This window comes from Wasmannia auropunctata, unplaced genomic scaffold (assembly GCF_000956235.1).
Source record: "Wasmannia auropunctata unplaced genomic scaffold, wasmannia.A_1.0 LD335737.1, whole genome shotgun sequence".
Classification (NCBI taxonomy): Eukaryota; Metazoa; Arthropoda; class Insecta; order Hymenoptera; family Formicidae; genus Wasmannia; species Wasmannia auropunctata.
Window position 1 is genome coordinate 189,864 of NW_012027153.1, and position 19,203 is coordinate 209,066.

General features: G+C 42.1%; 1 protein-coding gene across 1 annotated transcript in view; it reads right to left on the minus strand.

Annotated features, from left to right (window-relative positions):
* LOC105456214 (paired box protein Pax-6-like) overlaps positions 1-19,203 on the minus strand; it is a 59,009-nt gene that overhangs the window by 22,529 nt on the left and 17,277 nt on the right. The window contains exons 4-5 of the mRNA XM_011700096.1: positions 14,730-14,920; positions 14,244-14,353 (exon numbers count right to left, since the gene is read on the minus strand). Of these exons, the coding sequence (XP_011698398.1) occupies positions 14,244-14,353; positions 14,730-14,920 (301 nt within the window). The remainder of the gene's footprint in view (positions 1-14,243; positions 14,354-14,729; positions 14,921-19,203) is intronic.

A 19,203-nucleotide genomic window follows, 5' to 3' on the forward strand; every position in this document is an offset into this window, starting at 1 on the left:
CACACTCCGCTACCTCTCCCTATTCTTCTCTCTTTACTACGACGGGCGTCTTGGATGTTCTTTGCCAGTGGCCCACAGCTTTGAAGGAATGCGAAAATCTCTGTAGAACATTCACACGATACAATTCATACATTTGGATATCGCGACTTGATCTACCTCTGGGACGGGAGAATTAATTCCGAGATTCTGCGAATTTGTGAAAAATTCCATCGCGCAGCTACAATGGACACTCTCGTGGAATATTTTATATCGCGCTGAATTCATAAAAAAAAATATGTAAGAAAAATATTTAAAATCATGATTTCTTGGTGGTGTAAAGTAAATCATGTAAGAGACTGTATAAAGTAATTGGCGGAGCGTCTTGGAAACAATGAAAAGCGCAACTTCAACCTGCGCCAGCTGTGCCTACGCGAGCTACTCCATATCGAGCGTAATTATGCGAGCCAGGTTGGCGGGAACTTTTAATTAAGGTCCACCGGCAACAAACCACCCTTAAGAATTTAGCCAGCCCACCGTTCGACGGCGAACAAAGGGATACCCTCCAGCGCAGCTGGGGTAAATAGCCCGAAGAAGTACGAACGTTCTCGCCGAGAGGCCGAGGCTTCGTCGATAGGCGTAATCGGCCGATTAATTAATCCGGTCAAGCGGTCAAGCCCAATTAAATCCCACCCCGAGCCGATCGGCGCGGTGCTCGAGAGGAGCGCGACGGCGATCGGGGCAATCTCGACGTAGACGAGTTTCTTCGCGGGGGGGAGGGGGAAACTTGGCTCGCGAGATGTGCCTAATCCCTTTGCTCGCTCCTTTGGCCTTCTCCACCGCCGGAAGCGCGAGGGAATCGCTTTGGAAAACAAAGTTTCTCCCGGCTTTCCATTCGCTGCTTCCCCATACCCATCGCCATCCGTCGCTTTCGCGCTCCTCTGCGCCCCGCCGAGCACGGAAGCGTCCCCGAGAGCCAAGCAGCCGGTGCACCCTCCTTCCCACGGGATATTAATTTTTCGGGAAGTTGCCGCCGTGCCGTTCCTCCTCCCTTCCCTCCCGCGATCCGTCTGTCACCCTCTCTTTCTCGCTATTTTTTTCGCGCAATGCTTCGTTTTTCCGTGACGATTTGGATCCGGCACGATTCTGAGAATCTTTCTCCGCATTTCTAACCCTTAACTAGCGAGATTATCTTCTGATTATCTGAAGTTTCTAACTGATTTGGAGAAAAAAAAAAATGTTTCGATAAGTAATATCGAAGTATCGATTTTTAATTTATAAATTGACCTATCAAAAGCTTGTGAAATGTTCTATTAAGATTTATGTTTAAGTTATTAAATTTGTTCGCTATGTTCAATCTTTTCCGCAAGGAAAATCCTAGATAATCCGTTGGCTCGCGTTATCGAAACGAAAAATTTATCTTCATAATTTTTTCACCACTCAATTACATTGTATAAATGGATAAATGGATTAGCCTTGGTAGTATCGAGTGGATATTTTGCCAGTTCTCTTGGTAATCGCATAATTTGTTCCGCACGTTTTAGCAACATGAAACGTTGATAGAGGGAAGATTAACTTACACAATTTAGCGAGAACATAATACGTATCGACATCTCTATCGGCAGAGGTCTACACTCCTCTTTAATTTCACGCAAAATGTTGCTGTCAACTTTACCGAAACAATCATTTCGAATGACAAAATAAAATGGACAATCTTTTCGTGAAGCAAACATTTGAAACAAATTAAATAATCCAAATAAATTACTTCCATCTAATACATATATTATATTATTATTCTAGTATCTTTCTAACAGACACCTTTCGCTATCGACACCTGTTCGCATAGCAGTTCCCAGAGAAAAAGTCGTAGAAGACCGCGAATAGTCTGGAGCTGATCCGCGAACAAAGATTCCAGGAGCGCAGCCATAAGAGACGCTAATAATTTCGGAGCACCTGAACAGAGCCGCGATGGAAAAGACAGAGATGCAGGGGAACGTCAATAAAAAGTGAATTGGAGAAGGAGCGAGAACAAAGAGGGACAGACCGCGAGAGCGGGAGGGTAGGGTAAACGCTAAGAAAAGACGCTGGGGGTCACGCCAAGGGCCCCCGTGGTGGTACACGTCGATCCGCGCGTCTACGAGGGTAACTTTCTCGCGGTTCTCGTGCGGTTACGGGGGAAAACGATGATGGCGACTCGTGCGTACCTTCGCGTGTATGTGGACACACACCGCGGGCCGTCCGTTTGTTCAGTCGGTTTGTACGGGTTAAGAAAATAGCGGGAGGCCCCCGCGGTGCTCTGGGAACGTCGCCAAGCTAATGTCCTCCTCGAGTTCTCAGGACTCTCAGGAGAGAAGAAACACGGGGATATAGCCAGTTCAAAATAGTTAGCGACAGAATATTTGCACATCGTGATTTTGCACGGCAGTGCAATAAAGTTGGGCGCTATTTCATGAATGACAAATATTTCACTTTGATAACTTTTTCTCTGTCTTCCTTTATATCACGATAGAAGTAAAAAAAAATGCGAAACTATGAAAATTATTGTCCGCACAAATTTTACTCTTAACACCCTGGAAATAAGACTATCCTTCTGCTGTTCTAGGTTGCTTTTTTTAATGTCAGATACTTTAAAGGTATCAGGTTTTTTTCTGACTTGTTATACAATAGAACAGTTTGGTTTGACGTTGACTGCGACAGCTATTTATTGCTATAATTCTTCACGATATTCCGTTTACAAGTTTTCTCGCTCTCCAAGCCTGTTTTTTTTTTACTCGAGGATTCTTCGCGTGACCCCACGCGGCGCGGAGGGTTGCAAAGACAACAATAAAAAAATGGAAGAGTAGCGGAACACAGAGGAAGAACGCGTGTGTGCTTCTATATACGCGCTACCACTGACGGTGATTGAAGATCCCCCGTCGACACAAGCACGTCGAACTCTTTTCGGCTCTTTCGAAGTCGGCACCTGCTTTCGCTCGATCGCAACGACAACGACGACGGCGACGACGTCAGCCTTTGTGATCCTTATTCCTTGTGTCGGCGTATCCCTTCGTAGTTTTACAAGCTGCATATATCGGGAATACGCACACCCATGAATACACGCGTGAACACGTGCGTATGCGTGTGCGTGCGTTGCCTGCATGTAGCGGCGACGAATGAACGCATTGCGTCACAGAGCATGTCGATATTGAATCGGGAAGGGGGGTACCGAAAACAATGAGGCGCGCTATAACGAGAGAGAAGTCGCTCTTTGATTAATATCGCTGAATTAACAGGAATTTCAAAGAAGGGAGCACGATGTCCGTGGAGCCAACTGGTAAATGAATCATGAAAAATTGATCGCGTATATCGGCCGTTGATTGAAATAATAATCAAATAAGTCTATAAAATTAATGATTTGGCTTTAAAAACTCTAAATTTACACTAATATTTTTATTCGTAACTTTATACGTATTTTGTTTATTATTAATTTTATTAATTATAATTTTGTAATGCGATAAAATATATAATTATATTATACATGTACAAATATATTTTTTACTTTAGAGTAATGTTTGCAGTTAATTGCTGCGATAAGAGGTATTCGGACTGAAGAAATTAAAAAAAAAATTGTTTCTCAAAATGAGCAGAGTGTGACCGTTCGTATTAGGTCGATCGCGAAATGGAATCATATGAAATTCAGCACGCATAAAGACTATAATTCAAGCGACGGGTAGAGCGCGATAAGTGACTTCGCAATGTTGAGGCATTATGCAACACCGTAGGTGATTGATCGGCGAGCTACAATCTTACGTAATTCATTGTTCGTCAACTACGTATAACCACAAGCCGATATATTTTTCTCTCATTTCCATGATTTGTGTAATATTATTTTATACGAAATCTGACAAACGAATCAAATTTTCTTTCAATAGCAAGTTCTTCTTTTGATCATTTGAAATGAGGCGTGTGTGAAGTTAGCACCCTAACATAAAAATTTCAATAGTTCTGATTATAGTTCTCGCTTCATTTTGAAGAAACAAAGAATTCTCTGTAGTTTATAACAAGTGTTTTAAGCAACTTTTAATTTAAGTAAAAAATGAGATGTTAATTTCCTATCAAAATTCATGAATTAAAAATTGTTATTAAGTAGAACTTTTTTTATAAACTATAGGGAATTCTCCGTTTCTTCAAAATAAAGCAGGGTGCTAACTTCATACATATTGAAATGAGTTTTAATTTAATAAAAATTTAATAGAGTGCTATTATTAATAACACGAGATTTCTCATTTAATTTAACCAAATAGCAATTGTAATAAAATTCTACATCGAGTATTTAAATAAATATTATTATTTTTTACTGAGTAGAAATTCTCTGTTTATATGTCCACCATTCTATATTTTTATAAAATGATTAAAGTCATATATTTTTTAAATATTTTACTGTGATAAATATTTATAGAAATGCTCTTTCTCTCTCTCTCTCTCTCTCTCTCTCTCTCTCTCTACACATACATACATATATATACATATGTGTGTCTTTTTGTAGTTTTATAAAATATAATTAAAGTTTTCATATTTATTAAATCTTTTACTGTCTGATAAATACTTATAGCATTTTGTCAACTTTCGAGTTGACGGTTTTAACATTTTCGTAAACCTATATGCAAACATATCCAATGTTATGCGTGCATATATGTGCGTTTATTTAGAAGAATGCTCGGTAAATCGAATGCATCTTTGTATCAAATTTCGACGTCGCGAGAGACGCGATAGAACTTTGAACGAGCCTCTTGATTCCGAGGGACTTGTAACGAATTCCGAAGGCGCGTTTATCGTAGGTTGGATTCTTTTATATGGGATGTTTCACTTGAAGAGTGAGGGGGCAGGATGCGGGCGGTTTGGCGCAACCCCAGGATCTCTCACATGACGTGCCCGCCCATCTAACCCCGCGAAAACGGGAAAACGCGAAATTTAGGCTTGGTGTGCCCTTCATACCAAACGCAGATACCTTCTAACTTCTTAAGCTCGTCTTACACGATCGACAGAAGAGAAAGAAAAATAATAATTTGCGATAAAATTCGCAACGATATCATCTATTCTCATTTTTTATCCAACTTGCAATACAGAAAATAAGATAATAAGAATTATATCTATAAAATTAGAAGCTATTTTATCTTTAGAAATAGATACGAGTATAAATAAGCATATAGAAGTGCTGTAGCCAAGCCCGCAGGCTTAAGATGATAAATTTAAAGAGTATTGTTTGGTCCATAACGCGTTGCCTCTAAAATTAACGATGGAATTTCATCGCGAGTGCTCCAATACGAGATTTCGCTCGTGTAAAAGGAGCTTTATACTCGTCGCGCATATCTTGGCATTATTCATACACTCGTCACGTATGAAGAGTTCAGCCCTTCTCTCGTTGCTTCTCTCGTCTTTCGTAGACAAAGCGGGGCGAGTGTGTACTCGCTCGTGTGAACGTTGCCTAAAAGATCGTCGGTCGACGTGTCGCATCGGGTGATGGTTCTCCGTGTGTATATCGATTGGCATTACGAGGCAGATCAGTCAACCCTACCCGTGTGTCTCGTCGAGGGGTCGAAGGAAGTAGTGTGCGAGGAAAGAGATCTCCGCCTTGATGCGCTTCCTCCTCCCTTTTCCCGCTCTCTCTCTCTCTCTCTCTCTCTCTCTCTTCGCGGCTGCTGAGACACTTTGTCACCCTCTCAGGCGTCACCCCTGATCCCTTTCCTGATCGGACCGCCGGATGCTGAGGCCTACGAAGTCGTAGCGACACGTGGGGGAGAAAAACGCGTCCGCAATTAGCGTCTCTTTATTCAGTCTCTTACGACTCATTGAAAATCTATAATAAAAAAAAAAGAGGTGCGTCGCCTCGACGTGTAAGCGCGACACCTTAAGACTAAAATCGATAGATCGGATACTATCGCCCTTATCGTTCTTATTCCACTTTGTCACCCTCTCACGCATTACCACCCTCGACGATAGACGACGGCAAGTTGACGGATGCTCGCAAGGTTGAGCGGAGTCAAAGAAGGAAGGAAGAGAGGAAATGAGAGGGAACTTTACCCCGTTAACCCTCCGTTAACCCTCCGTTAAGGAACACACTGGTAAACGAATGAAGTATAAGGAATGAAATATAAAGGACGAAAAGAAAGATGACGATCCCAGATACAAAGTGTATATAATTTGGAATATTCAAAACTTTTAAAAGACATAAGATTTACTGAAAAATTTTCAACTCCTTTTTTCTCGATTTTTTCGTACCGAGTTCTGTTCTACATTCTCAAAGAAAATGTAGATTTATATATTTATTTTTAAATGTATTTTTAAGAAATTAATTATATCATTTATATCTTATTTTTTATATTCTTCGTTCTAACTATTTAAGTATCTTTTTTTACACATGTCTCAACGGTGCCAAGGCAATGCTCAACGGCAATCGCGAGCGACAAAGGATTGACGTTGCACAAATTTTAGCGCAGAATTCGAAGCTGCAGGAGCTTTTATCGGAGCGGAAGCGTCGAATTCGCGACGCCGGCCGTTTCAACGCGCGTTCACCACGTTCGAAGGAATTTCATCTCCAGATTCCGTTACATGTTTTGCGAACTGGTTCGATCGCGAAAGAATTTCTCCTCGATCGCGGTTTCCGCGTGCGGTCGAAAGTCCGTAATGGCGAGACCGCGAACGGTCCGAGCGGAATGATTTGCGCGCAGCATACGCAGGAATTACAAAACCGAAGGGGGAAGATACCCTCTTCCCCGCCCTCAATTGCCCTTTTCCTCGCTTTCTCTACCTCTCCCTTGATACGTGTGGTTAGTATACGATATACAGGGTGTGCGCTAATAGGCGCAGTCCGAACAAAGCAATTTTATTAGAGGATTAAAAGCTACAGTAATTTTTCAATGAAATTTTGGATATCGATGGGGTTTTTCAGTAATCAATAATTTAAGAAATAGAACTTTATATTCAACATTTAGAAAATAATATTCACTTTTATTTAATATCATGAATTTGGAAAGGTCTAAAGAAATCTCAATCGTAAATTTCATAAACGGAGATATTTTTAAAATTCCGGAAACTATGAAAGGAAATGATTAAATAATTAAATATAAAATAGAAAAATATTTTAATTTTCAGTAAGAAGAGAATTATTTTATTTGCTGAACTTATATTACTGAACACTCTGTATGTAACTTAACTATAGCAATTTTGCTTAGCAGAAATCCTCGTAACATCCATACATTTTCCCACGTAAGCCAGAAATTCGCGATGCATTGGAAAGTTAATCCCTCTCGCTGCAAGGGGTGCGCGCACGAAAAAAAAGCGTTCACACGCGCGACGAATTTATTTCCCTTTTTTTTCATCCTAAAATCGCGCTCTGCCGCAAAATTTCGTGCGATTTCGGCCCGACACGAGTCGATAGCCTAAATTTCCCGTATCGCCACGAGTGCGGTGAAGTTGATATCGCGCCGGCGATTTTGCACAGTGAAATATCGGGCACAAAGGGGATTATGACGATTCGATCCCTGGGGATTACCTCTGAATACTATCTCGAACGCGATAGAAGAGAGAGGATCGGCGTATTGTTTTCGATACGCAAATCTCAACAGGAATTTGCACTACCAACACGAAAGAGAACGAGAGAGGGAGAGAGAGAGAGAGAGAGAGAAAGAGAGAGAGAGAGAGGGGGGGAGAGAGAAAAGGGGGAATAGAGATAGAGAGCCGCTGTACATTATTAATCGACACACCTTTAGTCAGCGGAATCTAAACGTCACGCCGCGTTAATTTATGGTTCATTCCGTCGTTTAAGCAAATTCATTCCTGGCAGCTTACCGTGTATTACACAATACTGTATAAATAAAGATTTGCGTAAATTAAGATCGTAAACGAAAAACATCGATCGGAAAATGTAATTAATTAAATGCGATCGAAAAATACGTTTTCAAAAAGCCACGATTACATTAAATATATATTATACATATAATACATTAACCTTTAAATCACTACGCCCAAAAAAATCACACTAACCACAATGTCGGTCTAACAGACCGCTATTATGCTTCCGCTAATTTTATAAGTTAATTATAATAAAAATGTATGTTTTCTGAATACTTGCTGATGGGGAAAAGGAAAACTATGTTTTAATGTGAGGGTTAACAAAAAAATCTTGTATACAATAGAAATAAAATATATTTAAATGATGACAAATAAGAAAATTGTTTACAAGTAATGTTTCAATAGCGGTCTGTGAGACATAGTGAGATATAGTGGTTTAAAGGTGTATATATTATAAAATTAATTAATAAGATGTGCAAGCTTATAAATTAGCGAAATAATATTTTACACTGTAATTTTCCACAAATTATAGATTTAATTTTTCTAAATTTTATGAAATCATAAGTTTTAAGGAACCAATAAATAAGAAGAAATTATTACAAAAAAAAACGTGAGCGGTATGAGGGAAGAGAATTGCAATTCGTGAAAAAAAATCTGTAGAAAGGAGAATCACAGCCAGAACACGTTGTGAACAGCGTAACGTAATGTGCGTAACGGCTGACCATCTCGGTTGCTATCGAGCGTGCGTCGCGCGTAACTCGCTCGCGGGAAAATAAAGCGGAAGACAAAAGGGGAGAGCGCGGCGCGTTGCATGGTGCGCGCGTTGCGTTGCGACGCGCGCCTGCATGCTGACGCGGCGCGTCGGGGCCGATAGATATGCGGATAGGTAGGTAGGTAGGTAGGTAGGTAGGTAACCCGAGACTCGACGAGAGGTCAGCCTTCGTAGATTGACGGACGCGATAAATCGAGCCGCGGTGACATCGGGGCTCGGGTGACGCGTAAGCGAGGCGAGGCGACGCGAACGCGACGCGACAACCCACTGACCTGCGAATCCAATGCATAGAGTTTCTCTCTCGCGCGCGCGCGATCTCCCTCTGTCCCTTTCCTCGCCCCATTGCTGATGCTGCATCAACGCTGAACACACACGCAAGATCATCGCGAGATAGAGAGAGAGGGAACATCGTAAATATTCCTGTTTATACGTCACCCACGTAATGCCCTGGCGTGCGCGAGGGTGTGGTATCGAGCACTGGAATCCTGAAATAGAACGGAGCAACGTGTGCATCTGTGACGCCTCGCGCGATATATCCGGGTTGGAGCATTGCTGCCGCGGCAACACCGGGAAATCTTCGGTCTATCGAATTTCAAACTCGATCGTAAAAATGCGTCGGCGACGTCCGGGGATTTTCGATCGAGGCGCTGTTTCGCCGAACTCGCAGCCGGAAGTGGCGAGGAACCGGTCCGCGGTCGAGTTGCCGAGCGGAGGATGAAGTACGCGTAAGCACGCGGATGCTAAATGCAACTTTTACGACGCGCGTGGAATCTCTGCTGGAGATGTGTTATCTATTCTACAGCTTTTCTTCGACGAAAAAAAAACAATGATTTTAATGTAAATGACGTTTGCAGACTTGCAGCTAATTATTCTTTTAAATTAAAATAATTGTGTAATTTTTTTTGTATATACATAAATTATTTTTTTGCCATCACTCCATGGTATTTATTGAACACTAGTAACTTCATTCTCTTTGTATTGTGACTAACAATTGTTTATTTCGATTCAGTCGATATATTTGAAGTGCATCAGAGAACAGTAAAAGATTAATCCCATACAGTTTTTTTATAAGAATTATTAATGTGACGAAGAGCGGTGCAAGCTCTTTGAGTTGGAAGAACAAGCGGGAAAACGACGGTAGCAACAATCAGAATGGGAGGCAACCAGAGACCGCATTGTGCCGGTCGGTGATAAAAGCTGTCGTCGCATCGTTTTGCGGCGGCGGTGCGTATCTATAACCTAACCCGGGAGAAAATTCGACAAAGAAAAACGTAGGAAAACGGGAGAGAGAGAGAGAGAGAAAGAGAAAAGGAAGCGAAAGGGATGACGGATGGAGAGCGAGAGATCGGGCTCGCGAGATAAAGAAGGTCGACAATAATGCCTTCGGTGGTGCACCCTCGATCCCGCGGTACCAGGCGCAGCAGGCAGCCATTATATTGTTTTACCTCTGTATCTCGGGCGGAGATCGGCCGGAATATGCGGAGGACTGAATGTACGCGCGCGTCTTTGACGAGCGCGAGGGAGAAACCCGCGGGAAGAAGGGACTCTCGCAAGGGAGACTCGTACTCCGAACGAGCGCGACAGAGACGCCGGTGATAAGGGCGCGTTAACCCGCCTTTCGCGACTTAGGGTGATTGAATGCGCGAGGTGCCATTAAATCCAGAACCAATCGCTTTCGCGATTTGAATCCTGTCTTTAATCTTATATACCACGATTGACTTCTCGTATTTCGGAAGTGGAAGCGGAATTAGAACGGAAATTAACGTAGAAGCGGAATCAAAATCAAGACTCTCGATCTTGAACTGCAAAAATGAAACATCAACTACGGTGGTAAATCGAATGGAATTTTCTTAACGCGACACGCGCGATACTGAACTCCTTCCGCTTTATATTATACATAAATTTCGTGTTTTACGTTATATACGTATACCGAAAGAGTTTCGCACGCAATGTTCATGTAATTGTGCACCAAGATAAGGGAACTTCACGTTTATTGGCGAAAATAATACGACCGGCGATCATTGTCCTCTCTCACGTCGCCAATAACGCGTTCGCGTTGTACACGGTAGGTATACGCGTATCAGCGATATTGAAATCGCAGAAAGGTATTCGAGTTCCCGCGTTTCCCCCGCAGTGACGCCCAGTGCGGGGAGGTTTGGAGGTGAAAAAACAATGCTGCAACGACCCGAACCCCCTTTCGCCTCGATCACGATGGAGCGACCCTTTCATCGCGCGCGCGCTCCCTTATCTCTCTCTCTCCTCCCTTTATCTCGCCAGTCCTCTGTCTTCTCTCTTTCTTTTCTTTATCCTCCTTTCTCTCCCGCCTGCCTGTTCCCTTCTTTTGCCACCCTCTGGTGAAAATTCTTCTGCATGCCTCTACGTCGTCTAGTCTCGCGCAACGCGGTACAATGCAACCCCGGGATGCATTGTGAATCAGACTCACCAGACAACCCGACGACGTCGACAACACGACGACGGCTGTGCAGCACGATGATATCTAAGCTAAACTGACTGTATTTCGGAGAATGTTTCTTGCACAATGTCCCGGGGATTAACAGCGTATCGATCGCGCACGTTCAATCCGCTCGATATTATTGGAAATGTGGGAGACAAGACGTGATCCATTATGAAAATGAAATGTCCTTGTAGATTGTATAAGATGCTTTGGAAAAAAACAATGACCGCAATTTTCAAAAACTTTTAAATGAAAATTCTAAAGCCTCTAATTACTTGCCGGCTATTCCAATTAAATTTGATTATTAGAAATTATTCTTATAAAAATATTTTTAAAGATTTTTTGAAAATTTCCACGAATAAATCGCAAGAGCAAAAATAGAAAATGTTGTATAACGATATGTCCCTCGTTAGCTATATATTATTCCGTGTAACTACTTGCGCAATTAATAAATGATGTTAAAAAGAGTTTGCGAGAGCAACAGAATTACCCTCACTTTCAAGGCAACTACAGCTTTTTTCTCGGGCTATTATAATTGTTTCAAGGGAAATTTGTTCTGTTGATCTATTTTCCATATCTCCCGTTGAGAAGGAAATGAATGTAGCAACGGCGCTCTCCGACGCGAAAGCATTAAAAAATTAAAAAGTATGTCTGTGCCCTTGCCGGTTGGGTTTCTTTCAGCATGGACTCTTTATAGAAAGCGCGAAGAAAGTGCGTTCTTTTCCCTTCGACGTTATAAAAGTATCGACATTATCGGGAGAACCGCTGAAGACTTAAATAACTCCCTTTGAAGAGCGTAACGTAGGAGAGTGCTTAGAATAATGCGACAACGAAGGGTTTAGCTTTAATATGCGTAGTAGCCAATTTATTAAACCGATTTTATTAAACTCTCTCATTAAGAACGAGGTTCTACCGATGATTTCCATTCTCGATGTTATCCAACATTGAAAAATCGTTCCTTATATACGTTTCTCTCTCTCTGCACTTAATACACATTTAGAATTCATTCATCATCCCAATCCATCATATTGCAGTCGCCGTACAAAAATCGATTCATAGCTAATACATATATATATATATATATATATATATAGGTATATATATATATATATATATATAAATATACATGTTCGACAGTGAATAGCAACATGGTTTATTATAAGAAAAAATACTTAGTTTTAGCATCGCTGATGAAATTGAAATTTTCAAGGAAAAGTAAAAATTCTTAGGGTCCGTCTGAATCTCTAATCTAGATAGATTCCTAGAATTAAGATGCTCTATACGAAACAGGCTAGATCGAAAAATCCTCGCCCCGGGACGAGAGGGAACACGAGCGCGGCGCCTGCAGCCCGCGCGATGATTGCGCCGTAATCTGCTTTCGCTTTGCTTTCCCGAGGAACGGGGGGATGGCTGCTGCGTGATTGGCCGGGGGCGTCGTTGGGTCTTCCGTTTCGACCGATACATCGACAACAGTCGAGATACTTAGGGAGGATACACGCAGGCGAGATAGACTTCCAAGGAGCGAGTGAGAGAAAGACGAAGAGGAAGAGACGTCGCGGCGGGAAGACGGAGAGAGAGAGAGAGAGAGACGCGATAGCGAGAGGGCGGGAAGGGAGAGGGGGAGAAGGACGGGGGTGAAACAACCCTCCTGACACGGGTTATCCTATAAACGACGCTACCCCCGCAGCAACGCATCGATAATCCGGCCCCCGGGGCCCGCATGCGGTTGAACGCTCGCAACAGTTACCATATTTGATTGCGTACCCCCTTCCTATCCTCCTCTATAAGATCGGAATACGAAATAATATGCTGTACCGCGAAGTAATACGAAATAATGTTCTGTACTGTGAAGAACTTGCGCTCGCGATAACACGTCATTTTTATGCGGAATCGACATTATTAATTGACATCGTAAAAGATTGTTTTTGTATAAGAGTAATTAATAATAAAATTTAACGTTGGTTTATAGGATCTGTTGTTTATTGATCTATAAATGATTTGTAAGACGTACAGCCTGCTGTAAATTTGTAATCACTTTATATAAGATTTTTATGTCATAAGGCTAATTAGTGCAAATTAAAACGCAAATTATTTGTTATTATCATTGCCTTTTTATGCATTGAATTGTGTTTATTAATCCTACTATTGGCTATTATTAAAGCTTGCTTCAAGAAATTTTACTAAAAAAAATAAGATACATCATAATTATGTAACTGTATACGATACTTATGTAACCGTTTGCGAAAAATACTTAAATGTCGCGGAGATTTCTCTTCCTAATTGCATTCTTTGGTGAAATAATTTCAAAATACTTTACATCTTGTCAAATTATATACACAATCAAAGAGAATCGCAAGTTTTTCGTCGGCGATCAGCAAGATCGACGGGGCAAGCGTCGCGATATAAATAAAAAAAAATCTAAGGGGACCGTTCTTCGCTGCTTCTGACGCACCCCGCGTCACGGGGCTGTAGCGGTGGCGATGGCGGGAAAATGCGAGGGAAAGAAATCGCACGCGTTTGATGTGCCGCCAAAGAGAACGCGCGCGGGGGCAGACAGAGAGAGAGAGAGAGGGGGAGGAGGAGGAATACGCCGTCGGTGGCGGAGTAGTTTCGCGTGGGTTGGTCGGTCGACTGCAACCACGTTTCTGCGCAATCCCCCGCCATCCCCGAAACGTCTCTCTCTCTTTCTTTCTCGTTCGCTCTCCGTTTTGCTTCGTGTTTCTCTATCCCTCCTGCACGCTTCGAAGGCCGTGCTTAAACGTTACCGGAAAATTATTACCGGAAAAGCGTTGCACACACGCGTGCGGCGAACCGCGGGACCCGCCGACGGAATTACATTGATATTAGTATCGTTTGGCCCGACAGATTAATTAATTAAAACGCACCTCTCCCGCCTGCCGCCTGTGGCCACTCATCCCGCACACGTATTTGCATTTCACGCTAGCGCTTTAACACAGAAAGCATACCGGAATACCATGCGCCAACAATTGTCGAAGGCTTTCGTCGTGCACGCGAGGCGAAGCCTCTCTTGCTTGGCCAAACGTAGCCTTGGCCAAAAATACGGGATGCCCCTAACAAACTGTGTAATTCGATTGAATATTTCGGAATATATCTCTCATTTCGTCGAGAACGGTGTTATCGAAAGATCACGAGCACGAAAAAGCTCTGCACTAGAAAAATATCGTAATAATTATTCAGATGTGAACTTACCTTTCTTCGCGTGCAATATATCCGCCGGATCCGGTGGCAGAGATGAACAATGGCTCGGACTCAAACTAGATTGTATCGACGAAAACGGACTTCCCGCGCTCGACGGATACCTAAGATATAACGATTGTTCTTATTGTTAGCAAGTACACGTGCATACTATAAATAATATTCAATTATAAGAAAATTATTTTTGAAAAGAAAAAGACTCATACGATTTATAAATACGAATTTAATAGATATAAAGTTCCTTCCGAATTTGGAAAAATTCTTAAAATTTTTATTGATTACGGAAGTTATCCCGATATTTATTATATAATCAACCATCTTTCTTACAATTAAATTTAAATTTTATTAAGACAAAAAATTAAAAACGAATTGAAAAGAATGAAAAAGAGTTGATCCTTGTCTTCGACTAAAGAACACGTTTTTTGTATAAAATCATTTTAAGGAGCATGTAATTTGTCTGCCAATGAGCATTAATTTTACCAGGGATTGGGTCGCGGCCAGCCGGTGGTCTGTCCGTTTAGTAGCCTGAGTTTATCGTAAACGCTCTCCGCCGGACTGCCGGCACCGACGCCAACCCCCACGGCGCCCACCCCTTGTTGCTGCTGTTGCTGCTGCTGCCTCTGTTCCTTCTGCGCGGCCAGATTCCTCAGTACCCTGTTGATCGAGGACACCTACAATCCAAACGCATATTCGATGTAAAACAGGTTAATTGCGTGTTGGCATAATCAGGTAAACTCTGCGCGTTTAATCCTTTGATTCACGCGATATATCTTGCGTTTAATGCACTTTGCGGCAAAGGTACGTGCAAACAATACTTTCTATTATACTGATCAATATGAAGAAATTGAGGTGTTCTACTATTATTAGTGGTAATCAAGTAAAACCATTCCGTAAATTTGCGAAAAAAAAATATAAAACTCTTAAAAACAGGTTTAGTCAGAAATAAATAAAAAGATAAAGTTTAGCTATTTGCTTCTACAGCGTAATTCTTTAATCTAATTTTTACTTTCGTTTAATATAAATTTATATAATCTTCTCTCTCTTTCGTCCTAAAATTTTAGATAGCAAAGAAACGTATGAAGAAAAGATTTCTTTTTCAAAGGAATATCTTTGAAGGATCGTCAAGCGACGTTCCAGTGCGCTCTCTCTCTCTCTCACACTTTTTTTCTCTCTCCCCCTCTCGCTCCCTCTCTTCTCTTCCCAATGGTATCGGATTTATTATAAATACGAAGTGTGCGGAGAGTGATGAAGATCCTCCGGGAGAGAAGCGGGGAGGCGCTTCTGCCCGATGAAATGCGACGAGAGCGGTAATTAAAACGATGCGGTGAGCGGCTGCCGGCGCGGCGCGGCGCATTGCACGAGGGAGTTAATTACCTCCGCCTTCAATTATATCCGTCTCCGCGCCACTCCAAGGGGACTTCTGGCTTCTGCCGGCGTAAGTACGTAAGTACTCGCGCGCTCGCGGCGCGGATTAACGCTCGCTACGCACGTATCCTCGGATCCGAAATTCGCGATCGCTCTTAACCGGGCTCTTAAGTGGGCGCAACATCACAATGTCATATCGCGTTCGATATGAAGATTCGACGGATTTCAACGGGAGAACAAGTTTCGTGTACACGTATACGTATCTACACTGTATTATTTTTATTAATTATTATACGCAAAGTTAATATAAAGACTTCGTATATTATTAATTTCTTCCCAATTTTTTTCTAATTCCTCAATTGTCCTTTCTAATATATTGAATATATTTAGTCCTTTTTAATAGATTTAATATATTTAGTTCAAACATACTTAATTGCGTAGTCTTCTTATTAAACAATTTTTCAATTTAAAAACCTTTAATTTCTCTTCAATTCTCATTTGCTCTTTTTCTGCCTTTCCCCCTTTGCATCAAGAGAAATTGAAATATCACGAATATTATTTTTCAGAGATATTTTTCTATCACACACTCGTGCTAATTGATTTTTGTTCAGAGACATATATATATTTTTTATTTAACCGTACCTTGCGCAAAACAAAAACAAAGCTGAAAGTCGAGCTTTTTTTTTTGTTTGCAACATCGTGCTAAACGATCTATTTTGCGCTATTTTGCGTGTGTATACGCGAATGCGAGCACGATGAAATATCTACGGGCGCGAAGAATTTACGGTCTCCTAAAGACAGGGTCGCTCTTTTTATTTTCGTATCTTTTTATTTGTCTTCTTCCGCGGGCTGCGTTCGTCGCTTCTGTCACTTACAGCTCGTATAAATCCCGACGGAGCCGTAAAAGAATTCTCACGAAACTAAAGCGGCAGGTCCTCCTGCTGCCGATAGTTTCGCAATTTATTCCCTTACACTCTTGTATTATGTCACGCACGTCGCGGCAAGCGACGCCGTATTAAGCGCGCAGTAAAACGACGAATTTTTCAATTCCGACTCTGTCGTTAAGAGTATCAGGAATTAATGTGTCCACGAAAGTTCTTTCGAGATTCGCTTGATTGGAAAACGAATGCGGCAATATAATTTCTTGGGAGCAATGCTCGTAACGTAATAAAAGTATTAAGTATTTTTATAAAGCGTTTTTAACTTTAACCTTTAAACCACTATATCGGTCTCACAGACCGCTATTGAAACTTTACTTTTCAACAATTTTCTTATTTGCCATAATTTAAATATATTTTATTTCTCTTGTATACGAGATTTTTTTGTTAAAATTAGCGGAAGCATAATAGCGGTCTGTCAGACCGACATTGTAGTTTTTTTGAACGTGGTGGTTTAAAGGTTAAGAGCAATGCTTGATTTCTTTTTATAAATCTTGAGTAAATAATTCTTTTGTATTTTATATTTTACGTGCTTAAAGCAAAACGGACTAAAAATTAGTCACTTCTGTGAAACTTAACACTCTATCTTCAAGACATTTTCGATGTAATCGATAAAATTCTGATTCTCTCCTGCGAAATGTTTTTAAAGTTCCTAACATAATCTGTCAATCGTTAAATCTGTTATTGGAATGAAGGTCCCGAAACACTCGGCAGATAATTTCTCGTGATTATCCGTCGCATCTTGATTGCGTTTTATTGCACGCGCCAGATCAAAAGACGGGGGATGAGAGACGCGAGAAATAAACCGGACGACGGCGGCGGTGGCGGCTGCGGCGGCACCAGCGACAGAATGCCGGATCGGTCATAGGAGATATTCGTTCCCCGGGGTTTGTTAGACCCGATGTCAGGGTACCACGGCGTTGAAACGAGCTGACATCTCGGACCCACCACCGGTGCGGGAGCGTCATCCCCCTCGGCGCCCACGACGGCCACCATCACCACCACAACCGCACGCCGCACCGATCTCGTCGTGTCTCTCCGCCGCTGACGCGAAAGAGACGTCACCGGCACTCACCCCTCGTCTTGTCGCCAACATCCACCGATGTCCGAAACATCCTGCCTTCACGTACCTCCGAAGATTCAAATGCCTTCCGTCAGCGAATTAACAACCTCCGTGACGTGTAGAAGGGGATTTCGAATAGATGACCGGTAGATGACGAGCCGGGTTCGAAAACACTTCATTACGCTTCATTTAACTATAAACGTCCGATCTTTTTTTTCAAAAAAATACAATATTCTATACATATATTATATTTGATTCCTTTACAAATGCAATAGGATATACAAACTTCTATACCATATTTTTCTAAAACCGAAACTACTTATAGAAAATATTCAAGTTGGGAAAAATGTGACCGAAGTTTTTTTCATAATAAAAGACAAAATTTTAGAAAGATGTGAAGAACGCCTACATAAAGTGGAAAACATAATGTTTTTTTTCTTGATTTGACGTCGTTATTTTTTCATTTCGATAATATTGAGACTCTTGGTTTCAAATTGTATCACGTGCTTATCGGAGCGCGGAAATCCACGCAATCTTCCAGATTAGCCAAGCCGGTTCTTCGATGACTCTGCGCCTGTGAAGTTGGCCGATGTCAAAACCGATCCACAATGAAAAAAAAGTCGTTGTCGCGCACAAAGAAGCACTTGGCGACAAAGCCAGAAACCCAACGAGCGACGGCTGCCTGTCAAGGGACAATCGGCGCCTCGCGTGACATCGAGTGTCCGGGGCTGTTTGACCGTTTTTTGATTGACGTCAAACCGCAAATATCGTGCTGGCTGCTTCTCAATCGTTGCGATATATTTACGACGTGTGTCACCCCCGTTATTATTCGTTGGAGATTCGTTGTGCCGTGGAAATCGACACCACAATAAGCCCCGCTTTTGTGGCGAGCCAAGCAGGCGCTTTGCGAAACTACCGAGCCACTTGCATACGCGACACTTCCTCCTTGGACCGATCTCGAGAGTGGAAGGTTCTTCTGGACACATATAAGCTACCCCACTTCTGCATTAAATTTTAATGACACATTTTGCTTGCTTTTGGAGCCGATTTTTATGAAACGGGCTCCAGAGTTGCGAGTGGAGAGGCCGCTAACAAAGGCGGACTTTTGATTCAGACGGACCTTGATTCGTCAAAATATAAAAATTAGAAACAAACGTACTCCACTGGAAGCTATTTATTAGCCGAAATTAATTCAGTGTTGCTTTAAACGCTGGCATTTCATCCGAACAGGATCGTACGGATAATGAAAGACACGCGAAGCGGAGAGGACTCGCGGCGTTTTATTGGCTCATTGCCGACAATGGGATTCCCGACACATTTTTGCACGGATACAGCGTCGCGCGATGTGATACGCGAATAGCATAAAAGGAACGTAGATATTATCCTTCATCCGTGCGCGCACAAAGGCGGACACGCGGCGAGGGCTGGAAACGCGGCGCGAGAGGAAGAAGCTGGCATCGGATCGATAAAATTAGCATGAAGCGTGAAGAGCTCGAGGGTGGCCGATCTCTTAAAAAGGGTGCTGGATAGAGACGTCATAATATTGCTCTCACGTGACACCTTCGCGATGGAAATCTCTCTCGCCGCG